This window comes from Physeter macrocephalus, chromosome 9 (assembly GCF_002837175.3).
Source record: "Physeter macrocephalus isolate SW-GA chromosome 9, ASM283717v5, whole genome shotgun sequence".
Classification (NCBI taxonomy): domain Eukaryota; kingdom Metazoa; phylum Chordata; class Mammalia; order Artiodactyla; family Physeteridae; genus Physeter; species Physeter macrocephalus.
This window is the reverse complement of record NC_041222.1, coordinates 11553216-11571067: the sequence shown is the minus strand read 5'-3', so window position 1 is coordinate 11571067 and position 17852 is coordinate 11553216. Positions and strand designations below refer to the sequence as shown.

The 17852-nt window shown below is 47.5% G+C and overlaps 1 protein-coding gene across 1 annotated transcript in view; it reads right to left on the bottom strand.

The window, feature by feature from the left end:
• The window catches only part of ZNF618 (zinc finger protein 618), a 187857-nt gene that overhangs the window by 77809 nt on the left and 92196 nt on the right, over positions 1-17852 (bottom strand). The window contains exon 2 of the mRNA XM_055087371.1: positions 13365-13408. Within this exon, the coding sequence (XP_054943346.1) occupies positions 13365-13408 (44 nt within the window). The remainder of the gene's footprint in view (positions 1-13364; positions 13409-17852) is intronic.

Sequence of the window (17852 nt, the reverse complement as noted above, 5' to 3'; positions counted from 1 at the left end):
GCTCTAGAGCCCTCGAGCCACGACTACTGAAGCCCGCGCACCTAGAGCCCGTGCTCCGCAACAAGAGAAGCCACCGCTATGAGAGGCCCGTGCACCACAACGAAGAGTAGCCCCTGCTCGCCGCAACTAGAGAAAGCCCGCGCGCAGCAACGAAGACCCAATGCAGCCACAAAAAAAAAAAAAAAAGAAGAAGATTAAAGCACAGAGATGTTCATAAGGCGCCCAGCACAGCACCACACACGTAGTGGGACTCATTAACTGTTAGTTCTCTTCGCCTGTCCTTACTAAGCACTCGCCAGGCAAAATGTGAAAAGTTTGGTCCAACTATGAAAAAGATGAGCTCTTAGGCCATGGGTGGAGAACTCATAAATGAAGGCAGGAATGTTTAGCCCCTGTGAAAACCAAAGGAGTGGAGGGCACGGCCCCCTACACGCAGCAGTGATGAAGAGGAAGGGGAGGTGGGGACACACGTCGGCAGGTTCACTACAGGATGGGAAGGTGGGCGTAACCAAGATGGTAGGTGTGATGTACCCACGCTCTTAACCATCACGGTTTGCATCGAACCTGGAGGAAGTGGAAGCCAAGGGGTGAGGATTTTTCTCTCCTGTTGGCAGAGCCAGACAGACAGTGAGGCTGTGGATGTTTCCCGAGATACTTTCTCAGATCGAGGGCCCTTGTCATTAAGGGGCTCAAGAAGCAACCAGGTCAGATCATCCTGGTTCCATTCTCAAGAATGTGCTTCTTCAGGACAAGACAAGACTTCCAGATGCTCTGAACTGGTAACTGCAGCTTCACAAGGAGAACTTGCTTAATTTGCTCAAGGAGCACAGGTGGGAAACTCGAGCTGGGTGGGTGGGCTGAGCCCAGGTTCCCCAGAGATCCCAATCACTTCCCTTCGCTGGACCACCCCAAGCTCAAGAACGCAGTACCATTTGGAAAAAGCATTTACCAATTTTGACGCATATGACTTGTAGTTTGCATTTCTGTGGCTGTCTCCAGAGGACAAATCCAAGGATGTCTGAATTTTCCAGAATCGGCCCTATTTGTGCAGAGGCTAGGCTTAACAGTAACTGGTTAAGCAGAAAGTGAACTCTGCCCATCCAGAAAAGCAAGGGGTCCCGTTGGAGCAAGTATATGAACCCTCAGAATCAGCCTGCAATTTATGATTTTCGTAAGCCAAACTTTGGCCCAAGCTTGGTAGGGTGAGAACACAAATTTCTGGAAATCAAATGAGCTCCAGTTACAGGAACATAAACCTAGAGTCAAGACGAAGATGCTGCCTGACTAAAATATACCCAGAGCTGGTTCTCAAATAATTCATTCCGCTAATACCATACTGGTCATTGACTAGCATCAGGCCTACTGATACTATTGAATTTTGTGCAAATAAGGTTAATTTGTTTAGGGCTACTTTAATTTTCCTGCTGAAAACCAAAATGCTAAACAAGAAGAAGATATTATTTTAAAAATAATTATGCAGCCGTACACATATGGTTATGAGATTAAACTATCCACCAGTGGAAAATCTTGGCTTAAAGGACAAGACTCAGCAAGGCCCAAAGCCATTTGATTACTTGGGTGAGGGTGAACGAGTCTATTTCTCAGCTCTCTCTGAGGAGGAGGGATGCCAGTCACTGCCTCAGATGGCCCCTGGGAGGAGCAAGTGAGATGTGAAAACTGCAGGACACACGATGTGGATCCCGGTAGCCCCTCCACAAACACGAGCTCCACCCCACCCACCTCATCCTCACCTCCAGCCTCTCTCCCATGTCCAGGCTCTATGAGAAATCAATTGCCCTTTCTCACCTTCTGAGATGGCCCACACTCCGTCTGGGGAGTGTGTTTCTCTCTAAATAAATCCACTTCTTACCTATCACTTTGTCTCTTACTGAACTCTTTCTGCGATGAGACATCAGGAACCTGAGCTTCATTGGGCTTCCCTGGTGGCGCAGTGGTTGAGAGTCTGCCTGCCAATGCAGGGGACATGGGTTCGAGCCCTGGTCTGGGAAGATCCCACATGCCGCGGAGCAACTAGGCCCGTGAGCCACAACGACTGAGCCTGCGCATCTGGAGCTTGCGCTCCGCAACAGGAGAGGCCGCGACAGTGAGAGGCCCGCGCGCCGTGATGAAGAGTGGCCCCCGGTCGCCGCAACTAGAGAAAGCCCACGCTCAGAAAAGAAGACCCAGCACAGCCAAAAATAAATAAATAAATAAATTTTAAAAAAAAGAACCTGAGCTTCATTAAGTCCTGAGACCAACTAGACCAACTCCCACTCTTCGTCAACACCGGTAGGGACATCTTCTGTGCCGTTTCTTTGTGACAACTTTTTGGGCACTAATACCTGTTTGGGAGACTACCTTGGAAGGGATAGCATCTAAAATCGTAAGCGCAAATCTTGACCAAATTGCGTGGTGGATTTTGACTTAAGAGTGGAATTCTGGACAGCTCGGCAGTTAGAGACCTCACCTCAGGCTTGTCTGAAAGGGGTCAGGCTGCATCCACCGCAACCAATACCCCTCTGGGCCATATACGCTGGGATTGGGAAAGATGTGGACAACAGGAATTAAATGGGAAAAGACTTAGTAGGTTATGTAATCGGGTTTGGCCACAACATGAGTTAGGAAATTGAAAAGGAGTGAGGTACCCTATGTTCAAATTTTCATGGCCTTGTATCTAGGCAATGGAACCCAAAAGGAATTTAAGGTGTACGTAGCTCAGAGGGATAACTCTAGGAAGGACACAGAGGACATTTTAACTGACCCACCCTACAGGACCATGGATTCCTCCTCCCCCGAGGTACCAGCCCTTTTGGCTATGCATCTCATAGCCCAGTCTGCCCCAGACTTCAGGCGCAAAATCCAGAAAGCAACTGCTGGTCCTCAGACTCCAGTAAATGATTTGTTCCAATTGGTTTATTTGGTTTTCAGCAATAGGGATATGGCCAAAAGGTCTGAACGCACCCAGAGAAATATGCAAAAGGCCCAAGTGATTGCAGTGGCTTTGTCCGCTCACAGATCACCAAAGGGGAAGCCGGCTTTTCTGGGCCAACCTGGCCCTGGCAGACCACAAGGCCCTTGGATACCCATACCAGGCCAATGTACCCTGTGTGGACAAAAGGGTCACTGGAGGGAAGATTCTGATCGATGTGCCCTTTACAGCCAGGGCGTTGGAAGAGGGAATGCTCCAGATGCCAGAGAGCGACGGGGCCCCTCGGCCATTGATGGTTTTGCAATCAGAAGACTAAAGGGGCCCAAGGCAGAAAGTGGCTCTGCCTAGAGATACCATCTACATAACTAATGTCGAGCCTCGGGTGGTCATTGATGCGGCAGGCCACTTGGTAGAATTTCTTATAAACACTGATGCAGCCTTCTCCGTCTTAACCCAAAGGATTGGAAACCTTAGCAATCATAAGGAATACGTAATGGGGTTGTCGGGGAAGAGACAGGGGCACACCTTCCTGGAACCCCTTTTGTGCAAGATCAATGGCCAGCTGTTTTTACATTCCTTTCTGTTTGTGCCTGACTGTCCCATCCCTCTAATGGGAAGAGATCTGTAACTAAGTTAGGGGCAAGGGAACTACCCTCATCACCAAATGGTTCTAATAAAAAGCAAAGAGGAACAGATAAAATCTGAAGCTAAAATAGAAGCCTTAGTAGACCCTGGAATGTGGAATACAGAGGTTCCAGGCTTGGCCAAAGATATCCAGCTGGTGATTATTAAGTAAAAAGGGTTATATAGTGTCTAAATATAAAGTACAAATTTCTTAAACCTAGGGAAGATCCTCTAAAATGTTTGTAAGTAGATTACCAAAATAGGAGGCCACCGGTCTGACTAAACTGACCATAGCTGATATTCAGAGCCTGACAGTCCTCCAATATCATTGAGGTAACCACCCAATTCTTTGAAAAAGAAAACAAAACTGTCCTTGTTTTACAAATGCAGTCTTTAAGGGGACCAGAGGAGTGACTCCAAAAATAATCCAAAACCCACCAATCCTTTTACCACTCCCCAAACCTTCCCTATTTATCTTAAGAGGCTTGTAAGTATTAAACAAAGGAGAAACAAAGTCATCCTAGGAGGAACTTGCCTGTACCTTTGAGATGCAAATGTCCTATCTGGTCTTCTCAGGAACACTTATCTCTGCCATCTTTTTAAATGCAAATTTTTTAAAAAGAGGGAAAAGTAATTTAGAACTTGACTTGTCACAAGGATAAATAGAAATCTTAAGTGTCTTCTCTGCAAACACTAGTAAAAAGGATTTAGCCATCTAGATAGGTGACCTTGATTTGTTCCATCTGCTAGAAGCCTAATTTGAATCCAACCCCTTGTAACTGATGGCTTTTATGCTGTACCTGACTCAGGGCTGAATTTTTGAAATGGGAACTATGAGGCCTCTGTGTCTGTGTGTTCATATGTATCTATATGTGCGTTGTAGGTGTATGTTATTGCCAAAAATTAATTCGTAAAAGAGCTCTACTTAACTGGCTTTTTAAAAATTAAGCGCTTATATAAATACTCAGAAATAGAAAATAATCTGGCCAGAATGAATTTCAGGTTCATGGCATATGGAAAATATTCAGTACTAAACTGATATCTGGTATTGAAGGTGGCTTAAGCTTGTTGGTTTGATTAATAGAGACATGTAAGAGTCATCAGTGTTGGGCTTCCCTGGTGGCGCAGTGGTTGAGAGTCCGCCTGCCGATGCAGGGGACAGGGGTTCGTGCCCCGGTCCGGGAAGATCCCACATGCCCCAGAGCGGCTGGGCCCGTGAGCCATGGCCGCTGAGCCTGGGCTCCGCAATGGGAGAGGCCACAACACTGATAGGCCCGTGTACCGCAAAAGAAAAAAAAAAAAAAGAGTCGTCAGTGTTAAGCATAACACGTCTGTTGTACCGAGGTTTATTAGAGGTCAAATAAGACCTTATTCTATCTGCGGCAAATATGTCAACAAGAAAAGTAAATGAGAAAAAAACTTTTAAGAAAAGTAAGATATGTGTTTTTAGTAAACAAAGGTGTGAAGAATGAAAAAAACTGAAGCGTTATGCATGATCATTAGTTGGGTAAATGGATTTTGTTAGGAATGGGCTAAAACAAGACTGGATTTCTCCCTCCAAAGTTTTCTTGAAATGCTGCTTATAATAAGAGATAGTATGAGTTTCTATGCCTGTAAGTGATCTGTATTTGTTTTTGAGATCTTTTATAACTTTGATTAAGGAATAAGTATTGTCTCACAGTGACCTATGATCTTATTTGACCAAATGTTTTAAAACTTTTGACAAGCTTCCCAAATACCAAATTTTAATTAAGTTTCTTCTGATTTTCAGCTAACTGTGGGGTACTTTAGAGATCTCCTGAGGTATCTTAAAGAGAAATATTTAACTAGGATTATTTGGTATGTTAAGTTAAATGTAATCATTGGTAATTCTGGTTATTGTAACCAACTTTCTTTATCGATTACACTGTAATCAGATGTTTAAACATGCATTTTAAGTATTTTGTCATTTAAAGATATTTTTGTACTCTGATGCTGTTACAAAAAGTGCTTCATGATCAAGAAGATTCATAGAAAGGCTATTGAAGCAGTTACAACAGTTCCACACCAAGATGATGGCTATATGAGGATTCCAGCCCATACTGACTTAAAACAAAGAGCTGTCCTGCCCCTGGGGCCCCTAGATCAGGCATGCAGAGATTTTTACTCCCTGACAGGCAGGGTCAATGCCCTTACTCAGCCTGGAAGCAGTTACAGAAGATGGACCATCATCCTTTTGAAACCTCAGATTGGGACTTGAACCCAGGCGGCCGGGACTTGAACCCATGTGGCAGGGACTCGAACCTGGCCAAAACCCAGTCTTCCAACTGAGATCACACACTCACACACCTGGTTTCAGGACTTAATGAAGCTCAGGTTCTTGATGTCTCATTGCAGAAAGAATTCAGTGAGAGACAAAGTGATAGGTAAGAAGTGGATTTATTTAGAGAGAAACACACTCCCCAGACAGAGTGTGGGCCATCTCAGAAGGTGAGAGAGGCACCAGGGTATGGGGGTTGTCAGTTTTTATAGGGGTGGGTAATTTCATAGGCTAATGAGTGGGAGGAGTATTCCAGCTATTTTAGGAAGGGGCGGGGATTTCCAGGAATTGGGCCACCGCCCACTTTTTGATCCTTATGGTCAGCCTTGGACCTGTCATGGCGCCTATGGGTGTGTCATTTAGCTTGCTGATGTGAGCCTATACTGAGGATCAAGGTCTGGTGGAAGTCGATTTGTCCGCCATCCTGGACCCATTTGGTTCTAATCAGTTTATGTTATGTCCTCGGGCTATGTCATCCTTTCACAGGTTGTGCCCTGCCTCCTTCCCTCCTGTTTTACTTCTGATTCCCATAAGAATATGGGAGTAAAATCTCTGAGGGGGTAATGAAACAGGAGGGAAGGGGGCAGGGCACAACCTGTGAAAGGATGACATAGCCCGAGGACACAACATAAACTGATTAGAACCAAATGGGTCCAAGATGGCAGACAAATCAGACAAGTTGACTCCCACTAGACCTTGAGCCTCAGTATATGCTCACTGTAACACATCAGCAAGCTGAATGACACACCCACAGGCGCCATGACAGGTCCAAGGCTGACCATAAGGATCAAAAAGTGGGCGGTGGCCCAATTCCTGGAAATCCCCACCTCTTCCCAAAATAGCTAGAATACTCCTCCCACTCATTAGCCTATGAAATTACCTACCCCTATAAAAACTGATAACCCCATACCCTGGTGCCTTTCTCACCTTCTGAGATGGCCCACACTCTGTCTGGTGAGTGTGTTTCTCCCAAGGCTGCTCTCGCCTTCTGAGATGGCCCAAACTCTGTGGAGTGTTTCTCTCTAAATAAATCCACTTCTTACCTATCACTTTGTCTCTCACTGAATTCTTTCAGTGATGAGACATCAAGAACCTGAGCTTCATTAAGTCCTGAAACCAGGTGTGTGATCTCAGTGGGAAGACAGTGGCTTTTGGCTGGGTTTGAGTCCCAGCCGCATGGGCTCAAGTCCCAATCTGAGTTTTGGCCGGGTTCGAGTCCAGCCGTGTGGGTTCAAGACCCAATCTGGCTTTAGGCTGGGTTCGTGTCCTGGCACGTGGGTTCAAGTCACAATCTGAGGTGCACGGTTTCAAAAGGGCCAGGTATATTACATTGCTGGAGAAGGAACCTCATGGGCATCTTAAACCTAGCCACTTATTTTTTGGCTCCTAGAGGTGAATGCTAAGTGGCAATAGAACTTTGCTGACACTATGTGAAACTGAGCAGGACCCTGTGGGACCCTCCTCAGTAGAAATCCTTTCTGTGTCCCCCATTTCTTGTTTGTAGGAAAGAAGCTTCAGCCTCCTAGACCTTCCCTGAGTACCAAAAGGCAGATTCAAACAGCTGCTTGTCAGGGAAGGGAGGGAATGCAGAAACAAAGGAAGAGCAGTCAAACAATAGTGCAATAATAAAGCAGGGCTCTGGTTTTTCCTCAAGGAATATACATAACAATATCTTTGAGTTCTTCTGCAGGAACTAAGGCCCCCATCCAGGTAGAGGTTGGTAACTTCAGGCTGAGTATGATGCCTGGAGCAACACCCTGTTACCTCACCACCAACGAATCAGAAGAAAATCTGCACACAGTGGAAGATAAAAGACTCTGACTCCCTCCCCAAATGATTATGATTAACTTCCCCTTTTTCCCTTTAAAAACTTTCATGGTCAAGCAGAATCTTAGGAGTTGGTTCTTGGATACGAGTCCATCTTCTCCCCAGGTTGCTGGCCTTCTGAATAAAGCAATCTTTCCTCTCCAACAAAGAAAAAAAAAAAAAGAAATCAATTGCCACCCACTGTTCCCTCCTCCTAGGAATGGAATTCAGCATCGAGGTGATGGTGGTGATAAAAGCAAGCATTTATTGAGCACCTACTATATGCCAGGCATTGTGCTAAGGGTAGACATATCATTATTACTGCACTTAACCCTCACCAACACCACTATGAGGGAGGTATGCATATAATCCCCATTTTACAGATGAGGAAACTGAGGTCAGGTAACTAGCCTAAGCTCACACAACCAGGCAGTAGATGGTGCCAGGATCTGAACCCAGGTAGTCTGGGCTCAGAAAGGGTGAGTTAGATGCCCAGCAGACCAGGCATGGAGAGGGGGAGCCACAGGGACCATGCTGCTCCACTCTGGGGCTCTCCCAGGACCAAGCAGAAGGCTGCGCATTTTGGATGCAGGACTTACACAATGCTTTGCTGAAATGGATTCCTCAGGCCTGAAAAAAAGGGCCTTTTGGAAACTCCCTTCCAAGCCTATCTTCTATGGTCCTGCCTGTCCTAAACCCTCGGCAATATGTCTTGTAACGTCTTGCCCCCTGCAGTTTATTCTCCTCCTGGCAACCAGAATGATCCTTTTATTTTTTTATTTTTATTTATTTTTTGCTGTAGGCGGGCCTCTCACTGTTGTGGCCTCTTCCGCTGCAGAGCACAGGCTCCGGACGCGCAGGCTCAGCGGCCATGGCTCACGGACCCAGCCGCTCCGCGGCATGTGGGATCCTCCCGGACCGGGGCACGAACCCGTGTCCCCTGCATCGGCAGGCGGACTCCCAACCACTGCGCCACCAGGGAAGCCCCAGAATGATCCTTTTAAAACCAAAGCATATCATGTCACTCCTCTGCTCAAAATCCCCAGTGGCTCCCCATCTCACACAGGGTAAAAGCCAAAGTCCTGACAAAAGTCCCCAGGGTCCTATGCAGCCACATCGGGCCTCCTTGCGGTTGTTCCAGGAACACTCCTGCCCCAGGGCCTTTGCACCTATTGTTCCCTCGGCCTGGAATGCACTTCCCCCAAATGACTGCTTGGCTCAGTCCCTCATTTCCTTCAGATTCTTGTTCAAATGTCACCTTCTTGCTGATGCAATACTCCTTCTGACTCTCCCAACCCCCTTCCCTGCTTTCCCCCTACAGCACTTTTTACCAAATGGCATACAATGTGTTTTCAGTATTTATTATGTCTCCTCCACTCCCACTAGAACATCAGCTCCACAAGACCAGGGATTTCTGTTTTGCTCACCACTGTATTTCCAGAACCTAGGTCAGACCCTAGCACTTAGTAGGCACTCAGTAAGTGTTTGTGGAATGAATGAATGAGACTTGGTCTTACCACCTTCTCCCCCACCCCAATCTCCCTGTCTAGAAGATCCTGATCACTTGTTAGGCAACCGGTACACCCGGTGAACAAGTGAGTCCCTCAGCTTCTTCTACCCCTGGCTGTCTTATCTCCAGATGAAAGGGTTGGACCAGATTATCTACAGAGTCCTTCCAGCTCTGAAAACCTTCAACTGACCAAAAAAAAGGGCATAATTCTTCATTACAGCAAGCCTGTAGCTACATTTACTTGATTATGAAAACTGCGTTTCCTTTAGAATTTTCCACAGTTAAGGCCCCGCAGCCTCCCACGCTTCTTAAAATAAGTGACGTTTGGCTGCAGTTGTGCTATGTGATCTGTAACCTGCACACTAGGTTAGCATTAACCTCAAGTGCTGGGATCACTGGTCTTGTAAAATCGACCCAGGTTGGGTTACAGGGAAGTAAACCAAACCACAGTTAGTTGTTTCCTAAGATCAGAAACACTACCTCTCCTTGTCCCCCTCAATTTGACACTCATTCCTTAGCAGCCCATGCTGTTGGTTTTGGGGTTTAGCCAGAGGCCCTCTGGAGAAGGAACAAAATTAGGTGTTCTGGGCCAAAAGGAAGGCGCTGGGACGAAAGCAGACCCTGGTGTGATAACACAGCATGCGCAGCACAGCTGGGAGCAGGGAGCGGAGGTCAGAGGGTCACAGGTCCTTCAAGGTCAGTCCCGACCAGGGCCATCCAGCCTAACTCTGACTTCCGGGAGCCTCGGGTCTTTGTCTCCCCATCTGAAACAGGAACTGCATGAGTCTAATGTTCCATCAAGTATCTACAACTCTAAACCCCACCTGGCCAATCTAACCCAAGGCCGGGGTCAAATGCACCAGCAGCGTCAGCTAAGGACTATGTCAGTGTTCTCTCAGAACTTACTTCTCACACCGAATGCTGGGTCACTCCACAATAATGCTGCTTTGGTCCTCCCAAGATGCTGTTAGCTTTAATGACAGAATCAGTATAAACTCACTTGTGAGCTCCTTTGGAGGCCCTGCCTTCTGGACGAGCCCCCAGCCTATGGCCCAGCCCTGGTGCCCTAACAGGCTCCTCTCACCTCTGTAAACTGACCTCTTCCTACGGGGAAGCAGGAGGGCACCGTGGTGAGGCACCTGCATCAGAGGAGTCAGACCTGGGCAGGCATCCTGGCTGTGCTGCTCACTCCCAGCTGGGCAGCCTGATGCCTGTATCCCTCTCTGGGCCTCAGCTTCCTGAGCAGTAAAGTGGGAATAATAAGCGCATCCTTCACAGAGCTGTGATAAAGGTTACATCAATGAATAAATGTAAATCACTTAGCTCAGAGCCTGACTAAATGGTAGTTGTTATTATTCTTATTAGAAATGTTTTCTTTACATCTCAAGTCACACACTAAGGTCTGGGCTGGTCCTTCCTGGTGTATATTCTGGCACTGTGGTAATAACATGGGGCTCCATCACTGAGTATATGCAAACCTAGGTTCATCAGGGAGAGCAAATAGGTGGCACACATGCCACCTCCCGCCTCCCCTGACCGGGGCAAGCATCTCTAATCTGTCGCAGCACTCTTCTCCCTCTCCCTACAGCCTTGGGCTGATGAGACTCAAAACAGAGCATCAGGCACCTATGAGCACTGTGGGGAAACCCGCCTGCTGTCCTCTGATCACCAGGCAGAGATGCTGGTATGGGAGAGATTCATGCGTTCGAGAGTGAGGGCAAGGACCACGTCCACATACAAGTGATGAGGAGTGAAGGGAAATTTGTCTCCATTCACTGCTGCAGACCCAGCACTTTGAACAGTGCCCGCCACACAGCAGATGCTCAAATATCTGCTGGATGAATAAATCAGCATCTAATCCACCTGAGTCCACAGCACAGAGCACTGGGCCTAACCTAGCAGGTGCTCAATGAACACGAGAGGGCAGTGGGGGAGGCTGGCCAGACCCTCACCTGAGTACAGCATCACCGTGTAGAGAAAGCACTGGCTTAGGCAGGGTCAAGGCCTGACACTGCCACTCACTCAGCACATACCCTGAGCAGGGCCTTTCTTCACCGTGTGTACAACGAAGGGGGTTGAGAGCGGGGAGGGGAACCTGACGAAGCCCAAGGCCCCTTCCAGTCCTGACATTCAGATCCAGAAAACTCTTCCAGGCACTGCCAGTCTAGGGACTCCCACTGCACCGCAGGCCACAGCCTCATTCACTGTTCTTACACAAGATTCCACTACCAGGGGCGCAGGAGAGAAACACAAAGGATCTGGGCAGCTGCTGGCCACGTGAGTCACTGTCCAGATTCCCAGGCCCAAGCCCAGCCGTGCAGCCCTCCATTCCAGCCCACACTCCTGACTCCTACATCATGCATCTTCTCCCAACTCACTCAGTGTACCTATCCCATAAGCACTCACTGAGCACTGGCTGGAGGCCAGCCCACAGCAGTGAACAAGACAGACGTGGCCTCTGCCTCTGGAGCTGGCAGTCGAGAGGCAGAGAAAAGTACACAAATACGTGGAATAATTGAAGAGCATAAACAGGCCACGAGGGACACAGGCAGGGTCAGAGGGGGTCAGAAAAGGCTTCTCAGAGGTGAGGATGGAATTGAGACCTGAAGGATCAAAGGGCACGAATCATGGGAAGATCAGGGAAGAGAACATCCCAGGCAAAGGAACAGCAGCTGCAAAGGCTCTCAGGCCAGGGGTTGGCAAACTATGACCACTTGTGTATTTACGTATTATCTATGGCTGCTTTCGCATTACGCTGGCAGAGTTGAGAAGCTGCCACAGAGACCTATGGCCTGTGAAGTGTAAAATACTTTCTGTCTGACCCTTTCTAGGTAAAAATGGGCGACCCCTGGTTTACAGCGTTAGATAAATAAGAGAAGGTCAGGGTAGCTAAAACAGACTGAGCAAGGGGGAGACATACGAGGAGACTGGGGAGGTGGGTGGAAGCCAGGCCATGATGGCTTGGGTGGGACACACTGACCTCCAGCCTGGTATCTCCTGCAAACCGGGGCCAGAGTGATCTCCCTGAAACACAGGGCTGAACACCTTACTCTTCTGTTCTCTTGGTTTCCCAAAGCACATTGCACAGAACACTGGCTCCATGGGATAAACCTCAATAAGAGCGTTCCGTAGTTAAGTACGTTTGAGAAACATGTCATCTCTCTCTCTCTCTCTCTCTCTCTCTCTCTCTCTCTCTCTCTCTCTCTCTCTCTCAGATGCTATCAAGCAAACACACTAGCACATGAAATGCTTGGAAACGTTCCACAGCAAAGACATCTGTTGACTTTGTTTAACTCACCATCCTTCACATTTATTTGGCCATAGAACCCCTTTTTTTTCCATAAAAATCTATTAACATTTGAAGAACTAGTGTTCCATGTGCTAAAGGGCAAACTCCTCTGCTTGGCACACCCAGCTCCAGTAGGTAATCCCAGAGCCTGTTCTAGATTTTGAGGGTGTGGCCTGGGAAGCCATCTCTCTAGTCTGTCCCTTGCCTTCTCCTTGCCTCCAGTGCCCTAAATAAAGGTCATCTGGCCACTGCAGCTCTGCTCTACCTAAGGAACAGCAGCAGTAGCACTAACATTTACACCAAGCAAGTGCCTGCCTGCGCCCCTGGTGGTGGACGTCTACGACATGGGCCTGTCCAGCATCGCTTTCCCCCATCTTTGGTAACGATAGCCCAGCTCTCCTTTGGGGACCACCCCTCCCCCATCTCCTGCCAGCTCCAAGGGTGAGGTCTGGCTAAGCAGAATATGCCATCCTCCTGCTTTGGAGGGACGGGTTCAGGATACGAGCGAAGGACCCAAGCGGTACCGATGAATTCCAGACTAGGATGGGCGTCCCTGGAGTTCACAACGCAGCAGCCGAGATATGGGATTCAAGCCCCAGTCCTTCTGCACAATCTTGCACTTCAGCCCAAGTCTCCCCCAGCTTGAGCGGCCAAGGCCAGTTCAGCACTGAGTCATCCTTAGATTCCAGTCACAGGTGCCCAGAGAGGGCACCAGGAGGGCTGCAAAGTGCTACCCACAACCTCATATCCTCCAGGGAAGAATGGATACTTCTCAACAGAGGGAGCTGGCCTGGACCGTTCATCCTTTCAGGTGGAAGGTGATGACCACAGAGAGGTAGCTGTTAGTCATGAAACCAGGGAGAAGAAGACAGGGGGTGCAGGAGGCGGCGGGGGAGGCGGAGCATACCTGCTTGCCGTGCTTTTCCTTCCAGCTGCAATGGCTCCGTCAGCCTGCAAAAGAAGAAACCCAGAACACCTAAATCAGCCAAGAGGAAGACAAAGATTCTACCCACTGTACCCTACCAAGCTCCCGCTCAAACACCAGCCTTCAGAGGGGGTGAGCCAGCCACAACGCCCTACTCCATTCTTCCAGGCTAGAAAAGTCTGCCCCCAGTGGTAAGAGGGAGTTAGGACAGCCACCCCCCCACCCCCCGCCACCACCCCAATTTGCTTGGCCCTTTAAATCCAACTGAGCACCCACTGCCAACACAAACCCAGCAACCACAGAGCCCTGGGGACTCAGTGAAAAGTAAGTAACCAACTAAATCTGAGATTGAATTGCACCATTTTCATTTTCAGCTGGGATTTCCAATAAAACAGTAGCTGAAGATTTATTCCTACCAACTGGAGGGGGAAAATCCTATTATGTTAAAATAGTCTGTCCCCCAACCCTGCAAGCAGGATGAGGCAAGAGAGCACTGCTTCATAATCTCTTTTACTTGGGGTTGGGCGATGGGCAGATAAGGCTGACCAAATGAAATTTTCAGAAATAAAATTTCGGTTCAGATGGAGAGACTGAGGCCCTGGGAGAGGAGGGAGCTGCCTGGAGTCTCATGAGGACTGCGTGACAAATACCCAGGGATCCTGACTCCTAGGCCAGTGCTGGGGGGACCTCGATGAGGAGGCCAAGGACATGGGAAAAACGCCTGCGTTCTACACCACCCCTGGTTGGAGAAGCATTCCCCAGCTTTGTCAAAACATTAATAATAATAGTAATCACAGTTAGAATAATGCAGGTTCGAGACTCTAGCGTACATGTGTTTCCAAATTCAGAACCTTTCCAATTTTAGAAAGGCAATGTGGCGCATGTGTTCTCTATTTTGAAATAACCCTGGCAGGGTCTGGGGAGCCCCCGGTACTCAAGCACGTTGATATTTCTATAGTAAAACTTATGCAGTCAGCCCTAAGTGGGCTAAACGAAACCGGCCACTAGCCTCTTCTCCTTTCAGGTCAAGTTCTGCCGCCTCACCAGTTACAAAACATCTTTTTGTTTTCAAGCTTTTCGAATTTCAGGATTGCAGATGAAGGATTGAGGACCTACAATAAAAACAGCAGCAGCTACCTTTGGATGAGTGCTTTCGAGAAGCTGCAAGCTGGCAAAACCAGATGGTGGACTTCAATTTAAACAGTCAATATATAAAAATAAAGGCATTTCACCCCCAAGAAAGCCAGATTTCAGCTTCTGAAAGCAACACGTAGTCCCACACGACTGGTCAGCTAAAGCTGACATACCTGGTTCACCACAGTCCCCACCACCCACTCTTGCCTACTTCCCACCCCATGGCCTGGCCCCTGCGGGTACCCCAGACTCGCTCCCTGAGCTAACTTCCCGCCCAGCGCTAGTATGTGGGCATTCAATGCCTCTCACCGAATCCTCTTGATGGGTTCCCCAACACGCATACACAATATCCCCATTTAAGAATTTCAGGCATTTATCCAACATCCCACAGCTATAAGCCCAGGTCTGGGTCAACTCCAATGCCCACCTTCCTCAGCTCTGGAATATTCTATCTCCCTCCAACACTCAGGAGGGACAATCGGGAAATGGGGTGAACACACACAGCCTCCACTGCCCACACGAGGGAAATGGAAAGGTGAAGGACAAACAGGGAGGTAGAAACGTGAGGCCTGGGAGGAAGCAGTTAATGGGATGCCAGTGCATTATTTCCACGGAAGAAACAAGAAAGGGGAAAATGGTTTGCAAATCATTTCACTGGGAGCAAAAGAACACGATTAATTACAGCCTCTTTCCGACATCTTGCATTCCTCAAACTTGTATGGAAAGCGAATGGGAAGAAGTTGTCCTAATGCTCACATCTGAAGAGGCAGAAGTGGTAGAGGTGGACATTCTATTGTTCTAATGCTCACATCAGAAGAGGCAGAAGTGGTAGAGGTGGGAATTCTATCCCAGAGAGCTTAAAAAAACTGTAAAATCCCCCATGATCTCTAGCCTTTCAAACTGAACTCTAGGCATGTATTTCTAGAATTTTATACATACTTTTAATGTTGTTTTAATGTTGTCTTTTTTTTTTTTTGTCCTTTTCCTTCACAATTTCACAGAGTTGACCAGTTCAAGCGTACTGAACATGGGACTGGGTAGGGGAAAAGAGTCTCTCTTTTAGGCACACCTGACCATCTCCACCCATTTTCCCTTTCACTGTGTTTATGATATTTGAGCTTCTTATCACTGGTAGCTACATGCATTTTTGTTTTCCACCCATTTTTATAAAACAAAGACAAAATGCTGAAATTTTTCAAAGAGCTGTCCAAACAAATCCTTTTGTAGAAGTCTAGATGGCACAACTGGGGAAATGAGATGGCTGGAGGGAAGCGTTCATCCCTGCAGGGTGGGAAATGTCCGTTTATTGGCAGAGATGAGAAGCAGATATGGGAAGGGGGGTAGAGATGGACAATGGGCACAAGTGAGAGACGCCCAAGAGAGCACGTGTCAATATCACAGCACCTGTCAATCTCAGCCTTTGGGCCTGGCTGAGTCCAGACCCACCATAACAACAGGGGACAGCCTCTCGGCCCCCCCCACCCCAGCCACAGGGCTGAGGGCACCCATTCGCAGTGTAGAGATCTCTAAGGTGCCAGGCCGGCTTTGTCCTCACAAATATCTCACAGCAAGCCCTACTGTTTGAATTAAGTTGACTTTGCCATTTTCCTAGGCCCAAATGGTCTACTACCAGCAATTTCATGCAATTCATCCCAAACCACAAACTCACCTTTACCCAGTGTAATCTGATCTGATTCTCAATTTAAACCAAAGTTCAAGAGCACAGGGCTTAGAGTCAGACAAGTCTTAGTTCAAGTCCTGGGTCTGCCATTTTCAAGCTATATAATCCTTGGCAGTTCATCTGCACTCTCTAGGCCTCAGTTTCTTCATCTGCAAAATGGCAACATGCCGCTTGGGCTCAAGAAACCGAGGCACAGAAAAACAGAGTGACTTGTACAAGATTACAGAGCAGACGGGCAAGAGGCAGAGCCAGGCCTGGACTGAGCCAGGAGTCTTCCCAGCCTGTCTCCGGGCCTGATCTGAATCCTGGGCTGCAAGTCAGAAGGTCATGAGCATCTACCAGACCCCACAGCCCTGAGGCCTTCTCCAAAGGGCTGGTCAGAATGATACTGAACGCAGCTATGTAGGTAAACTACTAAGCACAGGCCAGGGATGTGTAGTAACCACTAAAGTAATGGAAACTCTATTGCTGTTGCCAGTGGACCATGTGCTCCTAAAGATGCAGCTTCTGCCTGGCTCTGTCTGGGTCTCACTTTGAACCCTGGGCAATCTCTTTCCTTTCCCTGGACCTGAGGTTCTCATAGGTAAAAACAGGCACGGGAGGCACGAGAGTTCAATCAGATCATCTCCCCCTCCTTTTCATCTCTGATACTCTGTGTGGAGCTGACCCAACCTTAACCAAACCCCTCAAGGGTAAATGAAATATGGTGGGGGAAGTGGACTCATGAGAGGCCCTCTTCCTCACTTTCACATAGCTGGGGGTAAAGGTATCCAAGCCCCCCCCTCACCCCACCCCAGCTCCCCATAAGGGCACCTGCTTCCTCTCCTAGCTCCATCCATTCCTTAACACACCAGCTTCTTCTCAGGACCTGGGCAAGGCTATTTTTAGTTTCATTCGACCCTCCTCTTCCCTCCCAAATGAACGTTAAGTTGTTCTTTTCCAGTCTCTTATTAAGGATTTTCTTGGAAAGAAAATATTATTCCAAACCCAGAAATTTTATTTCTAAATTTGTGCAAATGTAAGTTGTAAGACATTAGCTGCATTTCACATTTTGTGCAAATGGCAGAAACAGGCAATTCGTGTGCTACGGGATGGGGGCTGGCCAACGATTTCGATAAAATAAACCCTTTTTTAATTTAAATGCTAATGCACTGAATTAAAATTTAATAACTGAGGAAATTGAAAAGCCGAGCAGGAATATTGGAAATAAATCCAAGCAGAAACAGCTGAAATTAAAAATTCTAGAGAGTGGGAGGATAGCAGCTAAGCTGTCTTATATGATTACATTTTTTTTCAGAATGAAGCAAAAAAAAAAAAAAAAAAATCCTATCTCTCGCTGGCTCTAGGGCAGTAAATCCACAGTGCTGTGATTTATTGCTCAATTTTCCTGAGGGAAAAAGGCTTTCTTTCATGCTGAAATATTTCATAAATTTCAAGCCAGCATAAATTCTTAATTTAAAAGTTATGGAGGTCACATTTAGTGCACTGGTACGGTTCCAAAATCTTAAAGGAATAGCAGCGACCAAAAAAAAAAAAAACAAACCCAAAAAGGAGGGGTAGAATTTGCTCCTTTTTTTTTTTTTTTTCCTTTTTTCATTTTGGTTTTAATTTGTGAGTTGAAATTTCATTATTAAAGATTCTTCCTGGATGGATGG